The sequence below is a fragment of the Sus scrofa genome, chromosome 13 (genome assembly GCF_054392235.1).
Source record: "Sus scrofa isolate SSC_HxYL_T2T_F1_AM1 chromosome 13, Sscrofa_HxYL_maternal_Yorkshire_Landrace_v2.0, whole genome shotgun sequence".
Taxonomy (NCBI): Eukaryota; Metazoa; Chordata; class Mammalia; order Artiodactyla; family Suidae; genus Sus; species Sus scrofa.
The window spans coordinates 50,060,237-50,084,942 of record NC_139395.1 but is presented as its reverse complement, the minus strand read 5'-3'; the positions used below and the strand labels follow the sequence as shown (position 1 = coordinate 50,084,942).

General features: G+C 45.0%; 1 protein-coding gene across 35 annotated transcripts in view; it reads left to right on the top strand.

Moving 5' to 3' along the window:
• RFT1 (RFT1 homolog) overlaps window positions 1–24,706 on the top strand; it is a 60,781-nt gene that overhangs the window by 19,831 nt on the left and 16,244 nt on the right. For 17 of the 35 annotated variants that reach the window (XR_002337566.2, XR_014823222.1, XR_014823229.1 and 14 more), the window contains 5 exons: window positions 5,150–5,228; window positions 10,153–10,203; window positions 11,472–11,602; window positions 12,922–13,066; window positions 19,533–19,638. Coding sequence is in view for 7 of the 35 variants with exons in the window: in XM_021068956.2 (XP_020924615.2) it covers window positions 5,150–5,228; window positions 10,153–10,203; window positions 11,472–11,602; window positions 12,922–13,066; window positions 19,533–19,638 (512 nt within the window). In the remaining 28 variants the exon portion in view is untranslated. Of the gene's footprint in view, window positions 1–5,149; window positions 5,229–8,339; window positions 8,419–8,905; window positions 8,965–10,152; window positions 10,204–11,471; window positions 11,603–12,921; window positions 13,067–19,532; window positions 19,639–24,706 lie in introns of those variants that run through there. The other 18 variants (XR_014823237.1, XR_014823239.1, XR_014823242.1 and 15 more) reach the window with 4 other exon arrangements.

Below are 24,706 nucleotides of genomic sequence, written 5' to 3'. Positions count from 1 at the left end.
CCATTTTACAGATGAGAAAACTGAGGTTCAGAGGAGTTGTGGCTAACCCTGAATCATACAGCTGGCTTTGGACTCATTTCTCTTTAACTTCTGTCTGCCGAATAACCTCAGTTTTTGTGTTTAACCTCTATGCTATGAAGTCTTCCAAAAGAAATTGGCTTATTGTCCCCAAATAATTATTTACTTAAAGATTGGAAGGTTCCAGGTAGAACAATTCATAATTCAAGTTCATTTTTTTTTAAAAAAAGAAAAGAAATGAGGCAAATCTGAATGCAGTGGATGACTATACCATCAATGTGCCTTCTTGCCTCTTCAGAGTAGCTTTCTGCATTGGGGACTCCCTCATACAAAACTGGTGAAACAATTCCATTCAAAATTAACTTGACCGGTTTGGGAGATTTCTTTTCACCTCTTGTAGAATTCCATTTTCTTTAAAGATACTTCTTTAGCTTTAAAATAATGACACCTCAAATAATGGCTGCCTTTTATATCTTTTCTATCCTTTTACATTTTTGAGTGATTTAATATGAGAGATGGGCACGTATTCAAGCAAAGCCAAGGAATTTAACACAGCAAGCATGCATTAAGCAGTATGCTGTGTGAAACACTGTACAAGGTTCCCCGCATAGGGTCCCTGCTCTCAGAACTGGCAGCATGATGGCAAGAGAAGTTGTGTGCTCTGCTCACTACACTGTGTGCCTAGTGTTAGCAAGATGGAAGCATGGAGAAAGAACTGATGAATTCCATCTATGAGTATCAAGGAAGGCTTCCTGGAGGTAGCTGCCTTTTTTTTTTTTTGGTCTTTTTTTTAGGGCTCCACCCACTACATATGGAGGTTCCCAGGCTAGGGGTCTGAACAGAGCTGTAGCTTCTGACCTACACCATAGTCACAGCAACACCAGATCCAAGCTGCCTCTGCGACCTACACCACAGCTCACGGCAACACTGGATCCTTAACCCACTGAGCAAGGCCAGGGATCAAACATGCAACCTCATCGTTCCTAGTTGGATTCGTTTCCACTGTACCATGGCAGGAACTCCTGGAGGGAACTGCTTCTGAGCCAGGCCTTGACACATGAGTGGGTGGAGGTGAATGTGTACATGGGATGGAAATGAGCATTTGTGGCTGTGAGAAGGAAGAGCATTTGCTTAGGCCCTGTTATATGCCCTTCACTGTGTTGGACTTGGGATTGCAGTGGTGACTGGACACTTAAGGTGGCTGGACGTTTGGGCAGGGGAGAAGTGAAGAAACAAAAGGGGAAGGAGGTTATTTGGGCTGCTGAGCTACAGCCAAGTAATGATGTTCTCAGTGCTGTGGAGTGTAATTCAAGGGCAGTGGAGCCTAATGAAAGGTTTTTGAACAGTACCATGATCTAACTGCTTGTGTTGAGGAGCTTCCCATCTGCTACAGATTTATCATGTCTCATTTTGTCTCATTCAGTCCTTATACCAGCTTCAGGAGGTAGGACTTCTTATCCCATTTTGCAGTTGAGAAAACTGAAGCTTAGCAAAATTAAGTGTCTTGACCATGTCCTTCACACTCTGTAAATGAGGAGCTGTAGTTCGATCCCCTGTCTCTGTGCTGGACTCGAAAGCCTGAACCCTACCACAAGGAGGCTGGAAAAGGTTAGAAAAGGTTAGAAGTGAGGAAGAGCACAAGGAGGCAGTACCATGGTGATGAGGACAGTGGGCTGGTGGGTGAAAATGGGACCGTGGACAAAGCCAGGGCAATCGACAGCTCTGGAGTGAGAGGGAGAGGAAGGAGCACCGCTTAGGGTGTGGTGGTGATGGGAGAGCAGGGGGCAAGACCGTGGCCCCAGTGACTCTCATCAATGTGGTAAATATGCATCTGGTTGGACCACTCTGGGTCAGAAGCATTTAGGAAGTGAACGAGTGATTCAGGTTAAAGCACAGTGAGCCCCTGAGCTCCAGTTCCAGACCTTCTCCAGAGGTACTGCCCATCCCCTTTCCCCATCCATACCTCAGTTTCTCCATCAGTACAGGAAGGTAGTGGAATGGCTTGTGCATCAGGGGATCCTGAAGAAATTCACAGCCATGTAGACCAGCTCAGCAGTACCAACTTAGCTCTTGTGGAAGAGACAGCGTCTTTTGACCTTTCCAAATGACAGATCCATTCAGAACAGTAAAAGCCCAAAGAATGTGTTTCATTTTCTAGCACTTAGCAGATGCCTCTGAGAAGAAACCCAGCCTCCTGTCAGACTTCCTACCTCTTATGTCCTTATTGAGCATTTTGGAGTTAGTGAGCAGGGTGGCCATTCCTTCCAAACCATGGGTCTGATTAAATTGGAGGCACTAGGAGAAAGGAATGCTCAAGTATGAGCTTTCAGATCAGATATCCTGTCATGATTTCATTCTCCTAGAGAACTTTTTTTTTTTTTTTAAGGAGCTCGGTCACATTTCCAAACCAGTTCACAACCTACTGGCATGTAGGCTTCACAACAGCCTTGTTGGCCCACCATAACTGTTCATTTCCTTTAGAAAGAGCATGGTTACTTTTCAGACCTACCCCACCCCTCAGAGGACCACCTGGCATGGAACGGGCAGTGTGAGAGAGGGAAGATGCTGTGTTCTGGCTCCCCCCAAAGCCAGCTATGGGCAGGATCAGTGTATGAGGATGATATGGTTCACAGTGCCCCCTAGTGGTGTAGGGAGGTCCAGCGCTCTTTGTTCTGGAAAAAGGAAATGTCCAGTTTCCTTCTGACTGGGGAAAATTTGCTCCTGGACTAGAGCTACCCCCGGCATCGGCTCCAGGTCCAGTGATGTGTTGAAGGCAGTGTGGTTTGGGAAGAAGGTTCAGAACTTTCCTCCAAATCTGGCAGAAAGGTTCTGAAACCAAGGGGTGAGAAGATTTGGGGACTGGAAACGACCCTTGCTTTCAAGGGTACTCTAGACTTGCCCTGTCCTAAACGGTACACACCAGCCACATGTGGCTACAGAGCATTTGGAATTGAGATGAGCTGTAAGTGCACTCAATACACACAGGATTTCAAAGAATTAATATAGAAAAATAATGTGGGGAGTTCCCGTCGTGGCGCAGTGGTTAATGAATCCGACTAGGAACCATGAGGTTGCGGGTTCGGTCCCTGCCCTTGCTCAGTGGGTTAACGATCTGGCATTGCCGTGAGCTGTGGTGTAGGTTGCAGATGCGGCTCGGATCCCGCGTTGCTGTGGCTCTGGCGTAGGCCGGTGGCTACAGCTCCGATTCGACCCCTAGCCTGGGAACCTCCATATGCCGCGGGAGCGGCCCAAGAAATAGCAACAATAACAACAACAACAATAACAAAAAGACAAAAAAGACAAAAAAAAAAAAAAAGAAAAAGAATGTGAAATTCTTCCAGTATTTCTTTTCATGTTACAATGATAATATTTGAGGTTAAATCAAGTATATTAAAATTAATGTTACCCGAAGTTCCCGTCGTGGCTCAGTGGTTAACGAATCCGACTAGGAACCATGAGGTTGCAGGTTCGATCCCTGGCCTTGCTCAGTGGGTTAAGGATCCAGCGTTGCTGTGAGCTGTGGTGTAGGTTGCAGATGCGGCTCGGATCCCACATTGCTATGACTCTGTCATAGGCTGGGCGGCTATAGCTCCGATTCGACCCCTAACCTGGGAACTTCCATGTGCCCCAGGAGCGGCCCAAGAAATGGCAAAAAAGAAGAAAAAATTAAATTAAATTAATTTTACCTGTTTCTTTTTACTGTTCATTGTAGGCTGCTAGAAAATTTAAAATTATGTATGTGGCCTGATTATATTTCTACTGAATAGCATTGCTCTGAACAGATGGGCTTTGGGCCAAGAGCAGGGGCCCATGTGACTAGGACAGGTTCCAGGCCTGGCCTTGGACCACCTTCCATAGGTAAAGTCGACCTTTTGGAGAGGTGGGATGAGCTTGGCCCAGTGATTCATTCTTTCCTCCTAAAGAACCCCCTGAAATCACATCTTTCAAAAGTCATCACTGAGTTAATAAGAATATTTCAAAATGCAAGTATCCTGAGATTAAGAACCTAACACCTGGAGTTCCCTTTGTGGCTCAGCGGTTAATGAACCTGACCAGGAAACGTGAGGTTGCGGGTTCGATCCCTGGCCTCGCTCTCAGTGGGTTAAGGATCTGGCGTTGCTGTGAGCAGTGGTATAGGTCGCAGATGCAGCTGGGATCTGATGTTGCTGTGGCTGTGGTGTAGGCCAGCAGCTGCAGCTCTGATTCGCCCCCTAGCCTGGGAACCTCTGTATGCCGTGAGTGTGGCCCTAAAAAGCAAAAAGCAAAAAAAAAAAACCAAAAAACAAAAAAACAAAAACTAACACCTAAACTGAATATTCTGGAATCCCAGGATGCCTTCATGATCGAGGAGTGGCTCCTAGAAGGAGCTGGGGAGGAAGTAGAAAAGCAGTCATGTCCAGCTAGCTGCCCTACTCCTGCATTTTAGTCAGCTCTCTGGCTTTGAGGCCACCTGTCTCTTACAGTGTGACCTCTGCCCTTCCTAAGCATTTGCTTCCTTCTTACTCTCCTTGTCCTTAGGAAATGGGGAGTTGGTACTCCCCCTGGGAGTTTTAGAAGAACCATATCAGAATTTTTATTTTGTTTTCTTTCTTTCTTCTGTCCAACCACATCCAATTCTGTGTGGTTTAACTGACCTGGATAGCCTTACTTTCTTATGAAATAAATGAGCACAGCTCATATACTTTGTGAAAAGGGACCCTGGATGGCTAAACAGAGCATTAAGATATGAAATTCATTGAGCAGAATTTGCCCTGCAGCAGGGAATGCTTCAGACATCTTTTTTTTTTTAAAGAAAGAACTGCGCTGTGTGTGTTCGATGTGGTCAGCTTACTCTGGGCAGCAGCAAGGGGACAGCATAATTCTGTAGGGGGTCTCAGGGAATGAATCTTGTGCAGGCCCCTTATAGGGAGTCTCTTCCACCTAGAGACTCTGTCTTCATGTTTAGAAATGGAAATTCTTTGCCAGTATTTATTGGATGCCTTCTGTGTGCTCAGCTTAGCAGTAAATGAAAAACTAGCGGGGACTGTCCAAATTGGGATTTAGGGACCAAACTGAGTTGGCCTCTCATGTAGCATGATTGTCTTCTTAGACTTGCAATACCTGGGAGTTTTTGTTTTGTTCTTTCTTCTAGGCTTTTGTAAATTGGGAAGAGGCTAAATTGACTTGGAGTTTTTTCAAACAGTCTTTCTTGAAACAGATTTTGACAGAAGGTAAGTCAGAGGTTGCTCTGAGCAGTCAGGAAACCATAGTCTAAACCAGGGGATTCAGACCACACTGTCTAGAGCCCCCCCCAGAGCAGAGGACACTCAGAACTACAAACTTTTAAATAAGTAGACGGAAACTTACTTAGTTTGATACATAAGTTGCCTTTGTTTGTTTGTTTATTTGCTTTTTAGGGCCGCACCCGAGACAAATGGAAGTTCCCATGCTAGGGGTTGAATCAGCGCTATAGCCACTGGCCTACGCCGCAGCCACAACAATGTGGGATCTGAGCCACGTCTGCAACCTATGCCACAGCTGACAGCAACGCCAGATCCTTAACCCACTGAGCAAGGCCAGGGATCAAACCCACATCCTCATGAATACCTGTCTGATTCGTTTCCCTGCACCACAATGGGAACTCCTAAATTGTCTAATTTAAATCTCTCCACAGCCTTGTAAGGAACATATTGTGCTGGAATTCTCTTGTGGCACAGTGGGTTAACTGGCCTTGTCACTGCAGCAACTTGGGTCACTGCTATGACACGGGTTCGATCCGTGGCCTGGAAATTTCCACATGCCATGGGCACGGCCAAAAAAAAAAAAAGATATCATCCCCATTTATTATGGATGAGGAAACAGGGTCAGTAAGGTTACATAACTTCTGTGGGACAGCTACAGAAATGAGGAACCAACTTAATTTGACTCTAACTCCAGAATCTCATGTTATATTATTTTTAAAATGTGTTATATAAGTATTCTATCAATTATAGAAGGTTTGGAATATATAGAAAACTATCTATACTCTTATTATCCTAACTTTGTATACACTTTCTTCTTTCTTTGAACTTTTTAAAGAACCTGGAATTTCAGAATTCCCATGGCACATCAGGTTAAGGATCCGGTATTGTCACTGTAGTGGCCCAGGTCACTGCTTTGGTGCAGATTTGATCCCTGACCCAGGAACTTCCACATCTCTCGGGCATGGCAAAAAAAAAAAAAAAAAAGAAAGAAAGAAAGAAAAAGAATCGGGTTTTCATCATTTTTCTTTTGTTTTATTTATTTTATTTTACTTTATATTAAAATTTATTTATTTTGACCACACCCCATGGCATGTGGAAGTTCCCAGGTCAGGGATTGAACCCACGCCTCTTCAGTGACCCAAGCTGCTGCAGCCAGCTTTTTAATCCACAGTGGGAACTCCCATTTTATTTTCTTAAACAATGTGATTCCCCATGGAATAGTTTGGTCAGCCTTCCAGCTTCTCAAAGCTTTCCAGTTCAGCACTGACAGAGCTCTTAATGCAGAGGGCCATCAAGAAGTGAAAGTCCATCTAGTTTTTCTGTGATATGTATTGATTTATTTACACCAGGCTTTAATTCACAGGATGAAATTGGAGACAGCTATAAACTGCCAAACGTCATAGTTTCTCTCTATATATAAATTGTATATGTCTATACATCTATATATTGATTACTGAGCATATTTTTAAATCCTTTCCAAATTTATCTTTTAACTATGAAAATAGTATAATCCAATTACAAAATTTTGGAAAGTAGGAAAAAATTTCCTGTAATTCTAGCATTGTAATACAACCATCATTATTTTACTGTTTTTCTTTTTCCCACCTTCTTTTTTTTTTTTTTTTTTTTTTCTTTTTTTTGCCTCACATACGGAGGAGTTTCCAGCCCAGGGATCAGATCCATGCTGCTCTTTGGACCCATGCAGCAGTTGCTGCAGTGCCTGATCCTTTAACCCACTGTGCTGAGCCAGGGATTAAACCTACGTCCTGGTGCTACAGAGACACTGCTGATCCCATTGCACCACAGCGGGAACTCCTTTTCTGCCTTCTCCATTCATTATACTTCCAAAGGGAAGTAACTCCCCCCAGGCCTCACTTTTCTTATCTGTGAGTTAAGGATGAGGACCAGCAGGCATTGAGTGCTCTCTGAGCTTTAAGAATGCATGTTTCTAGCCTTGCGCCCACATCATTGGCATTATGAAAGTGAGACTGTTCACGGGACTTCTGGAGGAACTAAGGGTCACAAGGCTTTGGAGAGCTGAATGAAGGTGCTTTAAGTTTCTTGAGAGTAGGGAGTGTGCAATTCCCCACTGTCTCCCAGGCACCCTGCTGGGGCTGGCACACGATATCGGTTCAGCAAGTGTTTGTTGATAAAGAAAGGTAACTATAGTGAAGTTGTATATTGTTATAGTTCACATTATTATTAGACCAGGCAGATAAAGGGAGGGAGTTTAGGGAAGGGTAGTTGTTTAAATACACTTTTTTCCCTCCTGAAGTTCAAAGGGCAGTTTGAATGAGTTGAAAAATGGATCCTGTTCAGAGTCGCTCCTGAGTTGGTTGTCTGAACTGCAGTGGCTAAATGTCTGTTTGCAGTGGCAGGTGTGCCACACACTTGAGCCTCCCCAGCTGGGTCTGCTCCATGGTTGGGCCATTCTGGCCTGGATGTGAAATAAGGAAGGGGCTTGATGAGGAAGCCTAGATTCTTTTTTTTTTTTTTTTGGCTGCACCTACCACATATGGAAGTTCCCGGGCTAGGGGTAGGGGTTGAATTAGAGCTGCAGCTGCCAGCTTATACCACCCCCACAGCTACACTGAATCCAAGAGGCATCTGCAACCTACCCCATAGCTTGAGACAATGCCGGATCCTTAACCCACTGAGCGAGGCCAGGAATCGAACCCGCATCCTAACAGACACTATGTCAGGTTCTTAACCCACTGAGCCACAACAGGAACTCCTGAAAACTAGATTATTTTTTATCTAAAACTACAGCTCTAGAAAAGTTGAAATCATTTATTGTCATAGCAAAAATATGTGTGTATACATATGTATACATATATACACACACACACTGTTACCTTCTGCTCCCACATTCCCTGGACACTATGCTGAGAATACATAGATGAACGAGGACCAGGCCACATCCTCAAGGAACTCATTCTCCTCAGAGATTCAGGCATTTTAGTGGTTAACTCTAACACAGGGTTGTGGGAGCTATACTTGAAAACGTCAGCTATTTGACATCTCTTGAGTGCTTGCTCATTTCCTGGAGCTCTGCTAGGCAGCCAGGGAACATGGAGATGACATGGTTCCTGCCCTCAGGGAGCTCACAGAACGCAGGAGGGAGAGGCCAGTTGTGTCAGAACCCAAGGAGGTCCCTGTGGAAAAGCCATTGCAGGAGGTGAGAATATCAATAGCTGAGACTGGGAGTACTGGCCCAGCCTGATTTAGAGCACTGGAGGGCTAAAACCTCTCTGTAGGGTGTATCAGTGGATGACAATGTGATGGTGGGAGGTAGGGGTGGGGTTGGTGAACGGAGGCCAGAAAAGGTGGCGTGGGGTGCAGTTTATAAAAGACCTCAAAAGCACTTGGGGCCTCAAGGCACTTGGACTTTTTGCAAATGCTACAGAGCCATTTCAAGGTGAAAAGGCCAGGATGGACTTAAGATCTCTATTTACAAAAGCTATAACTGTTAGAGGTGAGGTTGGATCAGAGGAGAGCAGAAAAATTGATGGGAGCTAGTGCAGTCCTGTGGGCTGGTGCCTAGGAGGACCTGCAAAGGTCCCTGCCACAAATGCAGTAGTTGGGAGATTGTAGGGAGGCAAGGACCACAGAGGGACTTGAAGGAAATACCATTGCTTCTCATCTTAATTTTGCTTTCTGGCAAGGTGCAAGGAGGTGAGAATTTGCTCTTCAGGGCTGCAGGCGGTGCTTGGCCTCCATAGCGGTCAGTGCTATCCACTCATGGATAATAAGAACATTCATGGAAGCTGGGGTGGGGAGTAGGGCTCTGGGTTGATGTCTTCACCTTAAAGGCATTAGGTTTTAAAAAAAAAGTTATTAGATTGTCTTACATTTTAATCATGAATTATGAACTTGGGCTCCAGAGCCTTGCCAGCCTCCACAGAACTTTCTCCATCCAGAGAGGAAATTTGGAGTTCCTCTCGTGGCTCAGAGGAAACGAATCTGACTAGTATCCATGAGGATGTAGGTTCGATCCCTGGCCTCACTCAGTTGGTTAAGGTCACAGTTGGGCTGTGGTGTAGGTCACAGATGCAGCTCAGATCTAGTGTTAAATCAGCTGTGTCTGTGGTGTAAGCCATCTGCTGCAGCTCCAATTCGACCCCTCGCCTGGGAAACTCCATATACCACATATATGGCCCTGAAAACAAAACGAAACAAAAACAGGAAACTTGATGAGTCTGTGCACTTAATCATGGACCTTTCATTTCACAGAATTTACCCTCAGATTATCTGACCTCCTTGAAAACTTGAGATAATCATTTTCACTATTAACGTTTTTGTAACTCCACATACTTTTAAAAAACTTATCGACGGTTTTATTAATTTTTGTTTTTAATTTAACTTTGAATTTTGAATTGAAATTTACTATCAATAAAGCCACCAGCACTTTCCAAATTGTTTTTTTTGTTTTTTTTGTTGTTTTTTTTTGTCTTTTTTTTGTTGTTGTTGTTGTTGTTGTTGCTATTTCTTGGGCCGCTCCCGCAGCATATGGAGGTTCCCAGGCTAGGGGTTGAATCGGAGCTGTAGCCACCGGCCTACGCCAGAGCCACAGCAACTCGGGATCCGAGCCGCGTCTGCAACCTACACCACAGCTCACGGCAATGCCAGATCGTTAACCCACTGAGCAAGGGCAGGGACCAAACCCGCAACCTCCTGGTTCCTAGTCGGATTCGTTAACCACTGCGCCTTGACGGGAACTCCTCCAAATTGTTATTATTTTGAGATTATTTGAAGTCAGCATTAGGACAAGAAACATGTCTGTAACTGATTATTCAAATTTCCTCCTTTGAGAGTGTTCGCCAACTAGAAGAGTTGAGTGATGATAAGAGAAAACAAAACAAGAAAATACTATGTATTTGAAATGCTAATTATTTTGCTTTTCCATTTATAGGAGAGCGATATGTGATGACATTTTTGAACGTGTTAAATTTTGGCGATCAGGGTAAGATGAGATTCTGTAGTGTTTTAATTAAAGACAAACTATTAGTAGACACTTTCTAATATTTTTCTCTGCAGCTTGATACATTCAATGAACAAACAAACTTGAAGATTATGTAAAATGAAGTTAAAAAAAATGAATCCTGGGAGTTCCAGTAATGGCTTAGCAATAATGAACCCTACTAGTATCCATGAGGATGTGGGTTTGATCCCTGGCCTCAATCAGTGGGTTTAAGATCCAGCATTGCTGTGAGCTATGGTATAAGGCTTGGATCTGGTGTTGCTGTGGCTGTGGCATAGGCTGGCAGCTGCAGCTCCGATTCGACCCGTAGCCTCCGAACTTCCATATGCTGCAGGTGTGGCCCTAAAAAGACAAAAGAAAAAAAAAAAGTGAATCCTGAAGATTGAAAATTGTAGGTCTTTGTAACTACACTCTCCCTTTTCATGTGACTTGGGTGGCAAGTTGTCTGTTGGGGTCCCCTGCCCTTACCCTGCTTTTTGCAGAGCTCTGGTGTTCATTTGGGGGCTCATGTGGTGCTAAGGGAAAACGGAGTTCATCGCATTCATAAAGATTTGCCTCATGTTTGTTTGGCTAGATAGGTCTCAGTTCTGTTTTTTTTTTTCATATTTATTTTTGGATACAACACAAAATAGTGGAAATGTGGAAATAAAAATAGGAAAAAAATCAACTTGGCAATAATGACTTTTATTTAAGAAGTGCCGGTGATGGAAATGTTCTGTGTCTGGACTGTATTCATGTCAGTTGCCATGTTGTGATATTGTATTATGGTTTTGCAAGAATTTACTGTTTGGGGAGACTGGGTGAAGGGTACATGGATCTCTCTCTCTCTATCTCTCTCTCTCTCTCTCTCTCTCTTTTTTTTTTTTTTTTTTGCTTTTCAGGGCCACACTCGTAGCATATGGAAGTTCCCAGGCTAGGGGTCTAATTGGAGCTACAGCAGCTGGCCACAGCCACAGCCACAGCAACATGGGATCTGAGCCTAATTTGTGACAGCAACGCTGGATCCTTAACCCACTGAGCAAGGCCAGGAAACGAACCTGCAACCTCATGGTTCCTAGTTGGATTCATTTCTGTTGTACCACAACGAGAACTCCAGATCGCTTTTATTTCTTACAATTCCATGTGAATCTATAATTACCTCGAAAGTTTAATTTAAAAATTTAAATTAGGAAAAAAACATTTAATAGTGCCATAAAAATTTCAAATAGAAAAATCAGTAAGTTTGTTCTTGCTTCCTTTTTGTTTTTTAGGGGTGTATGATATAGTGAATAATCTTGGCTCCCTTGTGGCCAGATTAATTTTCCAGCCAATAGAGGAGAGTTTCTACATATTCTTTGCTAAGGTGCTGGAGAGAGAAAAGGATGCCACACTTCAGAAGCAGGTAGTCTTGGTTCTCATGTCACCGTCTCTCAAGTGAATTCTCTGTCTCTCTGCAGGAGAAACTGACAGAAATGTGGAGCCATCTGTTGCTTTCTCTTTGATCTGAAATTTCCCTCCGGTTTTCATTCTTCTGTCACATTCTGACTGATGGCAGGACCTCAAGCTCTCTTCTTTCACAGCTTCTCCCTTCCCCCCCAGCTGGCCCTTCCTTTTCACCCGTTTGTCTTCTTTGTGACCTTTTTCTTGTCCCAGCCCTCTCAGAACACTCCACAGCTGTCCCCAGTGCAGCGTATACCCCCTCCCATGTCTAGTTTTCATTGTAAGAATGAGGTTGTCTTCCCCATCCTCAGATTGTCAAGAACCAAAGGTGAGCCACAGGATGTGGAGACTGGAGCAAGGCTAACCGGGGGCATGGGGAGGAAAGCACGCAGTCAGTTAGTTTCACTCACCACACTGGTTGTTTCAGCTTCTTAAAGACTAAAATACCTAGCGCTGCATTCTGAGAATCTACATACTCCAGCTGGTAAAAGCAGAAGAGATTTCAATCCAGAAGTATTTGGTTGTAGAAACTTCCCATTTTCTAGAACCACTGAAAATGTCTGACTTATTTTAGAATTAAAAGCAAGCCAAGTCAGCCTCTTACATATCTTAGAAGACATTTTGCAAAATAGAGCTTATGCACAATATCTCAAAATGAGCTAATCTGGTTTTCAGTCTGATTTAGGAATGTTTTCCCAAGGGTAGATTTCAGGAACATGAAGATTTAGAGTTGTTTGTCAGAAAAAGCATTCCAGCAGAGCAGGTTAGTGCTGTAAAAACTTGTCCATTTAAGAATTGGAGAAGTTCCCATCGTGGCTCAGTGGTTAACGAACCCAACTAGCATCCATGAACGCAGGTTCGATCCCTGGCCTTGCTCAGTGGGTTAAGGATCTGGCGTTGCCATGAGCTGTGGTGTACATCACAGATGCAGCTCGAATCCTCTGTGGCTGTGGCGTAGGTCGACAGCTGTGCTCCAATTAGACCCTTAGCCTGGGAACCTCCATATGCCGTGGGTGTGGCCCCAAAAAGACAAAAGACAAAAAAAATAAAAAAAGAATAAATGTCAGAGGGGAAAGTGAGTGTCCTAGGCAACATTTGAAATAGTTTATCCTAGATGAGTTAAGCATGAACCCTCCCCTGCACTGCCTAAGAAGGCACACATTGTCTTTTTTCCCTCCATTTACTAATTGACATAGAAACCAACCCAGGGAGAAGGCCAGATGTGAAGTTTTTCTTTAGCTCATGATTCATCCCACTTCCTTCCCTCTTCTCCGGCCCCAGGAGGATGTTGCTGTGGCTGCCGCGGTTTTGGAGTCCCTACTGAAACTGGCCCTGCTGACCGGCCTGACCATCACTGTTTTCGGCTTTGCCTATTCTCAGCTGGCTTTGGACATCTATGGAGGGGCCATGCTTAGCTCAGGATCAGGTATGCACAAGAGGTTTTTCCAGCCCTGTTCTGATTTCCGAACCTAAATAGAAGTCTTAACAAAATTTAAACACACAGTTGACACCTCTGTCTGCATGGGGAAAATTGCCGATGGCCGGGACCATGGAACGGTTGCCCTCACCTGAGGTCAAACCAGCCCAGGGTGCAGTTGAGGCTTTGGCACCAGGTTGATCAAGTCACCCAGCCTCTCTCGGAGAAGTTGTTATGACTCCTTGGCTTTCCTCTCAGGCCTAAAATGTGTTTTGCCAACTGCTTCCCTGTGTTCCCTCTGGGTTAAGCGAGGAAGGCAGAGAGCAAGCGCTAATGAGTCTCTGCCTGGTACTAAATACATCTGAAGATAGTAAATGCTACATAAATCTCACGGCCTGATGCATAAAAGCTTCTGAAGGATAACCCAGAGCCATTTGCAGAGAGTGAAATTGATATCGGCAAATAAAATGGTATATTTAATCCAGTGACACTTGGGTTTTGAAGGAGGAAAGTATTGAATGTGTCTAACTTTGAAACACCTGGTGCCCGGGCCACTGAGCTTCTCCAAGCATTGCTGGGCCCTGGGGACTTCACCAGTCTCAAAATATGCTGGGTCATGGGCTGGCAATCCATTTGCAGTGTTTGATCTTGAGTTTAGGAAAGATGTTTGTAATTCTTTAGGTCTCTAGACAGGAATCCTGAAGACTTCTTTCTGCTGCCCTATCTCAAATGGAAAGGGCTTTGTCAAATGCTTTTTTACGAGTCACTGGCATGTTTCAGTCTCCACTATAATGGATCCAAATTTGGTATTAGGGGAAGAAGGGCAGAGTTTCTACACTAGAGGAAAGGTCGTTAAGTTTGGAGAAACACCTGCTGTGAAACCAATGACATGGTTTGTGGTTCCCCAGATCAGGTGGCCCCGTTAGCAGGCCATTAGCAAGTCTTGTGCAGAGAGTGGGATGGGCTATCTCACAGCAGCTCTGCCCCTTTGGAAGAGTAATCCCCAAAGAGCAGCCTTTGTGACGCAGTCACAAAACAATGCCACAAAAGAAGGCTGTCCCATCAATGTAATGTTCTCTCGCAGTCGTTAATCATAGAAAATATACGTGTGGTCCTTTTACTCAAGTGAAATGCTGGTGCCGGGCTTAAGCATTGATAATAGGTTTGTCAGTTAAAAGGGTCGTTGTTAGTTGATTTCTAAGGTAATGAATTCAGTTCTAATGGTTTATGTCAGAGTCCTTAATAATTTTAGAAAGATACTCCCTCGGTGTCGTCTTCAGAAGGAGCAGAGTCTTGAGAATGGTCTGGTTCCTCAGGTTCTGAAAATGGGGTGTGGCTTGGGAGGCTGCTGCAGCATCTTTAGGCCCACTGTGGTCTCTCACGTGGTCCGGGCCTCCATCAGCATCCCTGTCCTGGCATCCCTGCCCCTCCCTCCTTGTAGCTGTCTCATTTGGGCCATCCTTCCAGCTTTTTGGAAAAGCCGTAGTGGCTTCTGGGAGAGTCATTGTGTCTTCCCTGGGTGCCTGCCGGCTGTTCTCCCCTCATCTCCACAGCACCTTCTTCTTGCCCTGCTCCTGACTCTTGGGACCAGGGCTGCGTATCTGAATGCCTTTCCTGTGCCAGAAAATAGCAACACTGCTACTCTCCACCTGTCACCCCCATCATAATCCTTTTTGTTCACTTGAATACCTCACTAAACATGACTTTCTCCAGAAAGTCTTACTGAATCAGAAAAGAATGGGGGAGTTCCCGTCGTGGCGCAGTGGTTAACGAATCCGACTAGGAACCATGAGGTTGAGGGTTTGATCCCTGCCCTTGCTCAGTGGATTAACCATCCGGCGTTGCCATGAGCTGTGGTGTAGGTCGCAGACGCGGCTCGGATCCCGAGTTGCTGTGGCACTGGTGTAGGCTGGCAGCTACAGCTCCGATTCGACCCCTAGCCTGGGAACCTCCATATGCCGCGGGAGCGGCCCAAGAAATGGCAAAAAGACAAAAAAATAAATAAATAAAATTTAAAAAAAAAAAAAGGAAAAGAATGGGAACTTCCCATGGCTCAGCCCAAACACTTGGTTTTTTTTTTTTTTTTTTTTGTTTTTTTTTTTGTCTTTTTGCTATTTCTTGGGCCGCTCCCGCGGCATATGGAGGTTCCCAGGCTAGGGGTCCAATCGGAGCTGTAGCCACCGGCCTACACCAGAGCCACAGCAACGCGGGATCCGAGCCGCGTCTGCAACCTACACCACAGCTCACGGCAACACTGGATCGTTAACCCACTGAGCAAGGGCAGGGACCGAAGAACCCGCAACCTCATGGTTCCTAGTCGGATTCATTAACCACTGCGCCACGACGGGAACTCTCCAAACACTTGGTTTTGAAAGCAGAACTTGCAACACTGCTGTCCTCAGTTGCCCCCATTGCATACTGGTCTTTGTCCTCACTTGTGAAGTGGACTCACCTGAAGTGGTCTCTAGGCGCCCCCATCCTCTATGCTGCTGTCTCCAAATGTGGGACATGGATGCAGCACAGGCAGGCTTTCGTGAGGCACTGGCTGTGCTTTGGCTTTGCAATACTTGGACTTAGCACTGTATATAATTAGGAGCTTCAGAAGTGCTCTGAGACTCTTCTATCCTAAAGAAAAATACAGGCATTCAGTGAACTTCGCTGAGATATCTCACATTTCTCCCTTGGGTGCTTCTCTCTTGCCCTTTCTTTTACTTTTTAAAATCTTTTTTTTCTTTTCTACCCTTATATTAGTTTCCTCGGGCTGTGATAACAGTGTACCACAAGTATTGTGTCACATTTCTGGAGGTCAGAAGTCTGACATCCACATGTCAGCAGGGCCGTGCTCTCTCTGTCAGCTCTAGAGGAGGAATCCTTCCTTGCCTCTTCTAGCTTCTGGTGTTGGCTGGCAACCCTTGGCTTGGGGGGGTCCATTAATCCAGTCACATGGCTGTCTTCTCCCTGTGTGTCTTCACATTGTCTTCCCTCTGTGAGTGTGTGAGTGTCTATTCCAGATTTCATCCCCTGCACCTTTTTTTTTTTTTGCTGCCTCCATGGCATGCAGAAGTTCCCAGGCCAGGGACTAAAACCAAACCACAGCTGTAACCAGGAACCACAGTGGTAACAATGCTGGATCTTAACCCGCTGAGCCACTGGGGAACTCCCAGATTTCCTCTTTTCGTAAGGACACCAGTCATGATGGATTAGGGCCCACCCATATGACTTCCTTTTAACTGCATCTCTTTCTTTCTTTTTTTTTTTTTTCTTTTTAGGGCCACATCCACGGCATACAGAGGTTCCCAGGCTAGGGGTCTAATCGAAGCTACAGCTGCCAGCCTACACCACAGCCACAGCAACACCAGAGCCACAGCAATGCCAGTTCTGAGCCACATCTGCGGCCTACACCACATCTCATGCAGCTCACGGCAATGCTAGATCTTTAACCCACTGAGCAAGGCCAGGGATCAAACGCTCAACCTCGTGGTTCCCAGTCGGATTTGTTTCCACTGCGCCATGACAGGAACTCCTTAACTGTATCTCTTAAAGACCCTATTTCCAAGCAGATCACACTCTAAAGGACTGGAGATTAGGACCTCAAACTGCTTTTGGTGGGAGCCAGCGGAGCGGGGGGTATAATTCAACCTATGCTGCCACTTAATTCAATCCATAGTTTAAGGATCCAGCCATGAATTCCCAATTCCAACCTCTTTCCCCAAAATTGGCTCAGCGTTCTTCCACTTGAATCACCATCTCATACAAGAGTTTGTGCTCTCCATGTCTCAAAGCAGCTCACTATCTACCTTCAGAGAGACCCACACATGCTCTCAGCTCTCAGTTACCAGCTGAGAGGTGTAGCTTACCAGAGGAGCCCTACTCCTTTCTGCCAGAGAGCAGAGGATGGAGAGAAGTGGGAAGCTCACTGAGCATAGCCTCGAGCCACCACAGGGTAGAACTTGGTCCCTGTCTCCTCGTTGGAGTCACCCCACAGCTGCAGCAGGGCCAGGCTATTTTCTATAGCAACCTGGGGAATGAAATGCAACATGCCATGATAAAATGCAGATCCCAAGAGAGGGCCATGGAAAGCAGTTTTTTGTTGGCCATCAGGGTTGCCCTATCAGTTTTCCCTTTGTCATTTTCGACTGCCGTAAAATGCTTTAGGGTCCCCGTGGCACAGGGAGCTTTCATAGCAAGCGCCTTTCATAAACCATGAATAAGTTTCAGATTCTGAGACTCTGGAACTCCCCTCCCCACCCACCCACACACACACACTCTTTTCTTTTAGTGGTTTCACTTTTTCTTTATTGAGGTCTAATTTACATAAAGTACAAATGCTGTGCTCTTAAAAGTACAGTTTGATGAATTTTGACAAATATATATACACCCTTGTAACCAACATCCAGATTAAGACACAGAACATTTCCATTACCCCCAGAAAATACTCTAAGGACCCCTTCCAGTCACCTACCCACCTCCACCTCAGAGGCCAGCCCTGCTCTTATTTCTGTCGCCACAGATTAGTATTGCTTTCACTTATATGAAATCATGCAGCATGGCACTTCTGTGTTTGGCTTCTTTCCCCCAATATAAAGTTTTTGAGAGCCATCCACGTTTTTACATGGATTGGTAGTTTTTCTCTCTTTGATTGCTGAGAACTATTTCTCTGTATGGGTGGCCCACAGTTTATTTATCCCTCGCCCCATCGATGATCACTTTGAGCTGTTATGAATAACAGCTATTGACGTTTACGAATTTTTTTTTTTTTTTTTTGTCTTTCTTAGGGCCACAGCTGCAGCATATGGAAGTTCTGAGGCTAGGGGTCTAATCGGAGCTACAGCTGTCGGCCTACACCAGAGCTACAGCCACAGCCATGCCAGATCCGAGCTGCACCTGCAACCTACACCAGAGCTCACGGCAACGCCGGATCCTTAACCCACTGATTGAGGCTAGGGATCGAACCTGCAACTTCATGGTTCCCAGTCGGATTCGTTAACCACTGATCCACGATGGGAACTCCTAAAAAAAATTTTTTTTATTAAAGTATAGTTGATTTCCAATGTTGTGCCAATTTCTGCTTCACAGCAAAGTGACCCGGTTATACATATATATGTACCTTATTTTTCTCAAGTTATCTTCCATCTTGTCCTATCACAGGAGATTAGTTATAGTTCCCTGTGCTATATGGTAGGAGCCATATACACTTTTTTACATGTGCTTTTGTGAGTACATTGATTTATTTCTATTGGATGTACACCTAGGAGTTGCTGGGTCATAGGTTGGATATATGTTTATTTTATTAGAAATTAGTGGGCTGCCTCTTGATAATGGCTCTGTTAAAAGAGGCACTTAAGGCTCCCAATCTTTTGTTAGCAGATTTTCTCAAAGCTTGTTAGTTATAGAACTGCATCACTTTGTTTTAGAAGAAAATAACCTTTTGGGCTCTGATTTTCCCTGCAGAGTTGTGGCTGTCCTATATGCGTAGTTTCCTGACACTCCTGAGCCCTGGGCTTCTCCTTGAGGTCTTTTCTTCAGGGCCTCTTCACCTGGGTTTCTCTTAACACACAGGGCCACTAGCATCCCCAAGAGTTCAAACTAGCCACCCTCTTCCTGCTGATTTAAAAAGCAAGAAGAGGAGTTCCCGTCGTGGCGCAGTGGTTAACGAATCCGACTAAGAACCATGAGGTTGCGGGTTCGGTCCCTGCCCTTGCTCAGTGGGTTAACGATCCAGCGTTGCCGTGAGCTGTGGTGTAGGTTGCAGACGCGGCTCGGATCCCGCGTTGCTGTGGCTCTGGCGTAGGCTGGTGGCTACAGCTCCGATTGGACCCCTAGCCTGGGAACCTCCATATGCCGCGGGAGCGGCCCAAGAAATAGCAACAATAACAACAACAAAAAGACAAAAGACAAAAAAAAAAAAAAAAAAAAAAAAAGCAAGAAGATTTTCTTACTCACCAGAGAAGCTCTTAGTTGTTAAGCAAAAGATCTGGACATTTCTTTTTTGTTTGTTTTTTAGGGCTGTACCCGCGGCATATGGAAGTTCCCAAGCTAGGGGTCCAGTCAGAGCTGTAGCCACCGGTCTACGCCACACCCACAGAACACCAGATCTGAGCTGCATCTGCAACCTACACCACAGCTCACAGCAACACCAGATCCTTAACCCACTGAGTGAAGCCAGGGATTGAACCCACATCCTCATGGATGCTAGTCAGATTCATTAACCGCTAAGCCACGACAGGACCTCTAAAAGATCTGTACATTTATTTCTAATTGTCCTTTTGGTTTTTGCTATTTATCTTAGCCAGTCCCGTGGATTACCGGGAGTCCTTCCAGATAATTAAGACCATAGGAAGGAGCATGCGTCTGCCCACTGACACCAGCAAGGCCCATGACCCAGCTCTGGTCTTCTCTGAGCACCCAGCCCAAGTGAGGTGTATGTGGGCCTCCCATTTGGGCTCTGGAGTGTCAATGGATTGTTTCCTTCTAGGTCCTGTTCTGCTGCGTGCCTATTGTCTCTACGTCCTCCTGCTTGCGATCAATGGAGTGACCGAGTGTTTCACTTTTGCTGCCATGAGCAAAGAGGAGGTCGACAGGTAGGTAACCTTAAAGACACCCCTTTAATCATGGCCTTCAGCCAAAATGAAGTAACTTCTTTCTTTTCTTTCTGAACATGCATTTACAGAAGGCTGTTTTAGAGCCATGCGTGTGGTGCCTTCCATGGACACCATTCTGTGAGTCGGTAGGGCTGTGGGGCAGCAACTGCTCCTCGCCTCCTCTGTAAAGGGAGAAATCTGGGCCCTGAAGGGTTGTGTTGGTCCAGGTTTGCAGAGTTAGGCACCAAACAAGCTCTACTCCTCCACGTCATTGCCCAGTGCTCCACTGGGACCTAGGAACTTCTTTACGATGCAGATCTATGAATCTGATTTGTAGGTCCTGGAGAATCTCAGGGATCTGAGCTTCTCTCCTCAGTGAAAGGCCCAAGTGCACATACAAGTTCTGCCACATTTTTTCCCATCCGTTGACCCCAGATCAGGACCTCTGCCCTGGAACTTCAACCATTACTTCTTTTTTTTAATTTATTTTTTTATTTTTAGGGCCATACCCACAGCATATGGAAGTTCCCAGGCTAGGGGTTGAACTGGAGCTATAGCTGCCGGCCTATGCCACAGCCACAGCAACACTGGATCTGAGCCACGTCTGCGACTTATACCACAGCTCATGGCATCTCCGGATCCTTAACACACTGAGTGAGGCCGGGGATCAAACCTGTGTCCTCATGGATGCTAGTCAGATTATTTTTTCTGAGCCACGACGGGAACTCCCCTTCAACCATTAGTTCTTAACATTGGTCATGAGTCGAAATGCCCCCTGGGGCTTGTTATTTTATTTTATTTCATTTTTTGGCTTTGGCATGCAGCAGACTGCTTTGGGATCTTAGTTTCCAGATTACGGATTGAACCCAGGCCACAGTGGTACAAGCACTGAATCCTAACTCTAGACCACCAGGGAACTCCCCCCATGGAGCTTGTTAGATTCCTGTCCACTCTGCTCCCACCACCCTCTTTCCTACTACACTTACAGAATCAGCAGAGCCCAAGCATGTAAATGTTTTTAAAGCTCTTCAGTGATTCTGATGTGAACTCCTCGTAAGACCCTCTAACCCACACCCAAGATCATTCATCTCTTATATCCCAAATGGCCAAAGTAACAAGGTGGTGTCTGAAGGCATCATAGCAGGATGCAGTTGAGAAGATAGATAAAACTGATGGGGCAAAGGAGAGAGAGAGGAGGAGAGAGGAGGAGGGGTAGATGTAAGTAATGGGGTGAGCAGCCCTCATTATCCCTTTTCCCCTTGAGGCCTGCGTCCATTGGGGTCTCATGCTGCCTCTGTAGTGCCTAGAGTGCTGTTGAAACCCCTCAGAGACCTGGTGGTAAGGGGCAGGATGGGAAAGGGTAGCTCAGGATGGGGAACCTTTCCTCTCATTTGGAGCAGCCTCTCTCTCCTTCCCACTGTGGCCTGTTCCCTAGAGTCTTGGTGGCCTTGTGTACAGTGGGAACTGGAGTCTACACAGCGGTCCCAACCCAGACTGATCAGAACCACCCCCCTAGGAAGTTTGGCCCCTCCCATACCAACTGAGCTAGAATTTTAGGAATCTTTTATTACACAGCTCCAGGAGATTGCTGATGATGCTAGGAGCTGCTGGCCCAGACCAGCTTTCAGAGTGAAAACTTACATTGAGCCCTGTGACCCAGTACATGTTTATGTGTGACTTAAATGAAGCTTCCACAAAGCAACAAGTATCGCAGTTATACACTGGACACATTGATGGTTTTTAAAGCTGTTTGTGTGTGTGTGTGTGTGTGTGTGTGTGTGTGTGTGTGTGTGTGTCTTTTTTTGGGCGAGGGGGCGCAACCTCAGCATATAGAGGTTCCCAGGCTAGGGTTCGAATTGGGGCTGTAGCCGCCAGCCTACACCACAGCCACAGCCACACCAGATTCCAAGCTGCATGTGCGACCTACACCACAGCTCATGGCAACATCAGATCCTTAATCCACTGAGCTAGGTCAGGGATAGAACCTGCATCCTCATGGATACTAGTCAGATTTATTTCCACTGAGCCACAATGGGAACTCCTGTTCTGTTTCATTTTTTAATTGCCACATCATACTCACTAAATTGATTTCCCAGCCTACTTTTAGGTCGTAATCCATAGTTTTCAAATGGTGATCTATACATGGTTTTTATTTTAGACAATTAAATTTATAGCTATAACCTGCTCTGAATCTCTCCTTTTTTTTAGTGGATGAAAAGATCTGTTTAACTTTGAAAATACTATATTTTTATTTGAAAGGTGCTTCTAACATGAAGTAATTTAAAAATATAATTTGAAACATACTAAATGAGGCACTGAGGCATAGTGAGAAGAGCTCTGGACCATTTCTTTGAAGGGAATTTTGTTATAATAATTTAAGCATTAGTGTTGAGGGGGACAATCAAAACTAAGCCTGCTTAAAATGTTAAATATATATATATATTTATATATATATAATAACCAAATCATGAGGGAATATAGATAGTGGCTGGTTGCTTTGGTTCTCAGATTGCATTGAACCAAAGGACACACCTTTTAAGTTACTTGTGATGGAATGGTGACAGTATATTAAAGTCTGGAAAACTATTTTCACGGTGTTTTGTTTTGTGCTTTTTAGGGCTGTATTCACAGCATATGGAAGTTCCCAGTTTAGGGGTCAAATCAGAGCTACAGCTGCCGGTCTACACCACAGCCATTGTAATGCAGGATCCAGGCCACATCTGCAACCTACACCACAGCTCACAGCAATGCCGAATCCTTAACCCAGTGAGCGAGGCCAGAGATCAAACCTGCAACCTCATGGTTCCTAGTCAGATTCATTTCTGCTGCGCCATGACGGGAACTCCTATTTTCACAGTATTCATAGTCAACATAGAGAAAAGACCAGAACCATGTTCTCATCTGGAGTAGCTCACTTCCCCAAAAGTGAAATGTGCCTTAAAATATGGTCTTCGGGTTTGTATTAAACATAGCAGCCTCTTTTCTGTCTGGGCCCCTGTCCCCAACCCCCAGCACTGTCTGAACACATGGAGCACTTGGGCTCCTCACAGACCTGAGCAATTTTCCCCTCTCTATGAATTTAGCCAGATATAAAACAGTAGTGAGAACTTTTATAGTAGGATTGAGCAGGTTGATTAAATGTTATGATTTACATTCAATGTTTCAAAATCAGAATTGAAAAATATGTATTGATGAAATCATGGCTTTTACTTAACTAAGTACAGGTTGATCAGTGTTTTGGTAAATAAAAATAGGGCATTTGGTTGGATGTGAAATATTAGAATGTCCTTTGGACTGCAAGTTGCTCTTTTGTTAATAACTTTATAATCTATATAAGATTGATGGCTTTTACATTATGCCCTAGTAAAGAGTTTTCTTCTCTTCTGTTAAGGATATCTCATTTTATTTTGTTCATTTGACAAATATTCTTTGAGCATCTACTGTCTAACAGGCATTGCTTTAAGCTTCAGGAAAACAGCAATGAACAAAACAGAAGAGCTCCCTGCTCTCCTGGAGCTGACAGTGGGAAAGGCAGAGAGCAAACAAGTAAATAAATAAAAAGGTTATTCTATGAGAATGAGGACCCCTTTTAGGTTGGGAGGCCCCTCTGAGGAGGTGGCATTTAGGCTGAGGGATGGATGACCAAAGAGAGTGTGTCATGCAAAGATGAGACAGAGACTCCTAGGCAGAGAGGACAGTGATGCAGAGGCCCAAGATTGACAGCTCCTTTGTCTGATTTGTTGGCCCTTGAGTGCCCAACATGGAGTGGACTCCATAACCATTGAATGAAGGATGAACGCCATCTTCTTACAGGGGCACGTAAGAGCTGGTGCCATCCTCTGCATGGCTGCAGAGGCTATATCGTACGGCTGTGCCTTGATGTTTTCAACCAGCACCCACTGGGAGGCGCTTTAGTTGCTACTGCCATCATCTGTCTTCTGATAAGCCTGATTAAATAACTTCCTATTTATGTTAACCAAACCTTAGAAAATAGTCATTGTTGCCAAACTAATTTTCCATTGACTTAAAAAGTGTCATTTTAATATTATCTTTAAAATTCTCTCTCTTTTTTTTTTTTTTCCTGAAATGGATTATGCCCTTAAGGCTATAGATGTGCAAGTTCTTCTTTTTTTAAATGATTTTTATTTTTCCCATTATACTTGCTTTACAGTGTTCTGTCAATTTCTTTGTTTTTGTTTGTTTGTTTGTGTTTTTTGTTTTTGTTTTTGTTTTTGTCTTTCTTCGATTTCTTGGGCCGCTCCCTCGGCATATGGAGGTTCCCAGGCTAGGGGTCAAATTGGAGCTGTAGCCGCCGGCCTACACCACAGCCACAGCAGCACCGGATCCAAGCCTCGTCTGCAACCTACACCACAGCTCACGGCACCGCCAGATCCTTAACCCACTGAACAAGGCCAGGGATCAAACCCGCAACCTCATGGTTCCTAGTCGGATTTATTAACCACTGAGCCATGACGGGAACTCCTCTGTCAATTTCTTATGTATGGAAGTTCTTAAAAGTTCAACAGATGGGAGTTCCTGTCGTGGCTCAGTGGTTAAGGAATCCGACTAGGAACCATAAGGTTGTGGGTTCGATCCCTGGCCTTGCTTAGTGGGTTAAGGATCAAACGTTGCGTGAGCTGTGGTGTAGGTCGCAGACACGGCTCGGATCCTTCATTGCTGTGGCTCTGGCATAGGCAGGCAGCTACAGCTCCAATTTGACCTCTAGCCTAGGAACCTCCATATGCCACGGGAGTAGCCCTAGAAAAGGCAAAAAGAAAAAAAAATTTCAACAGATGAAGCACCCTCTTCTAGTGAAAAAAGGTGGACTTCAGCAGCAGCAGCCCCTCCCAAATGAGCACACCAAAGAAACCGCACTTTGGAATTTGTCCCTGCTTGAATTAGCTCCTAGTTTCATTGTTTCCATTCTCCTTGGACTTTGAAAGCTTGTGAACTTGGAAATTCCCTTGTGGCACATCGGGTTAAGAATCTGGCATTGCTGCAGCTATGGCACAGGCTGCAACTGTGGCACAGGTTTGATCCCTGGCCCAGGAACGTCCACATGCCACAG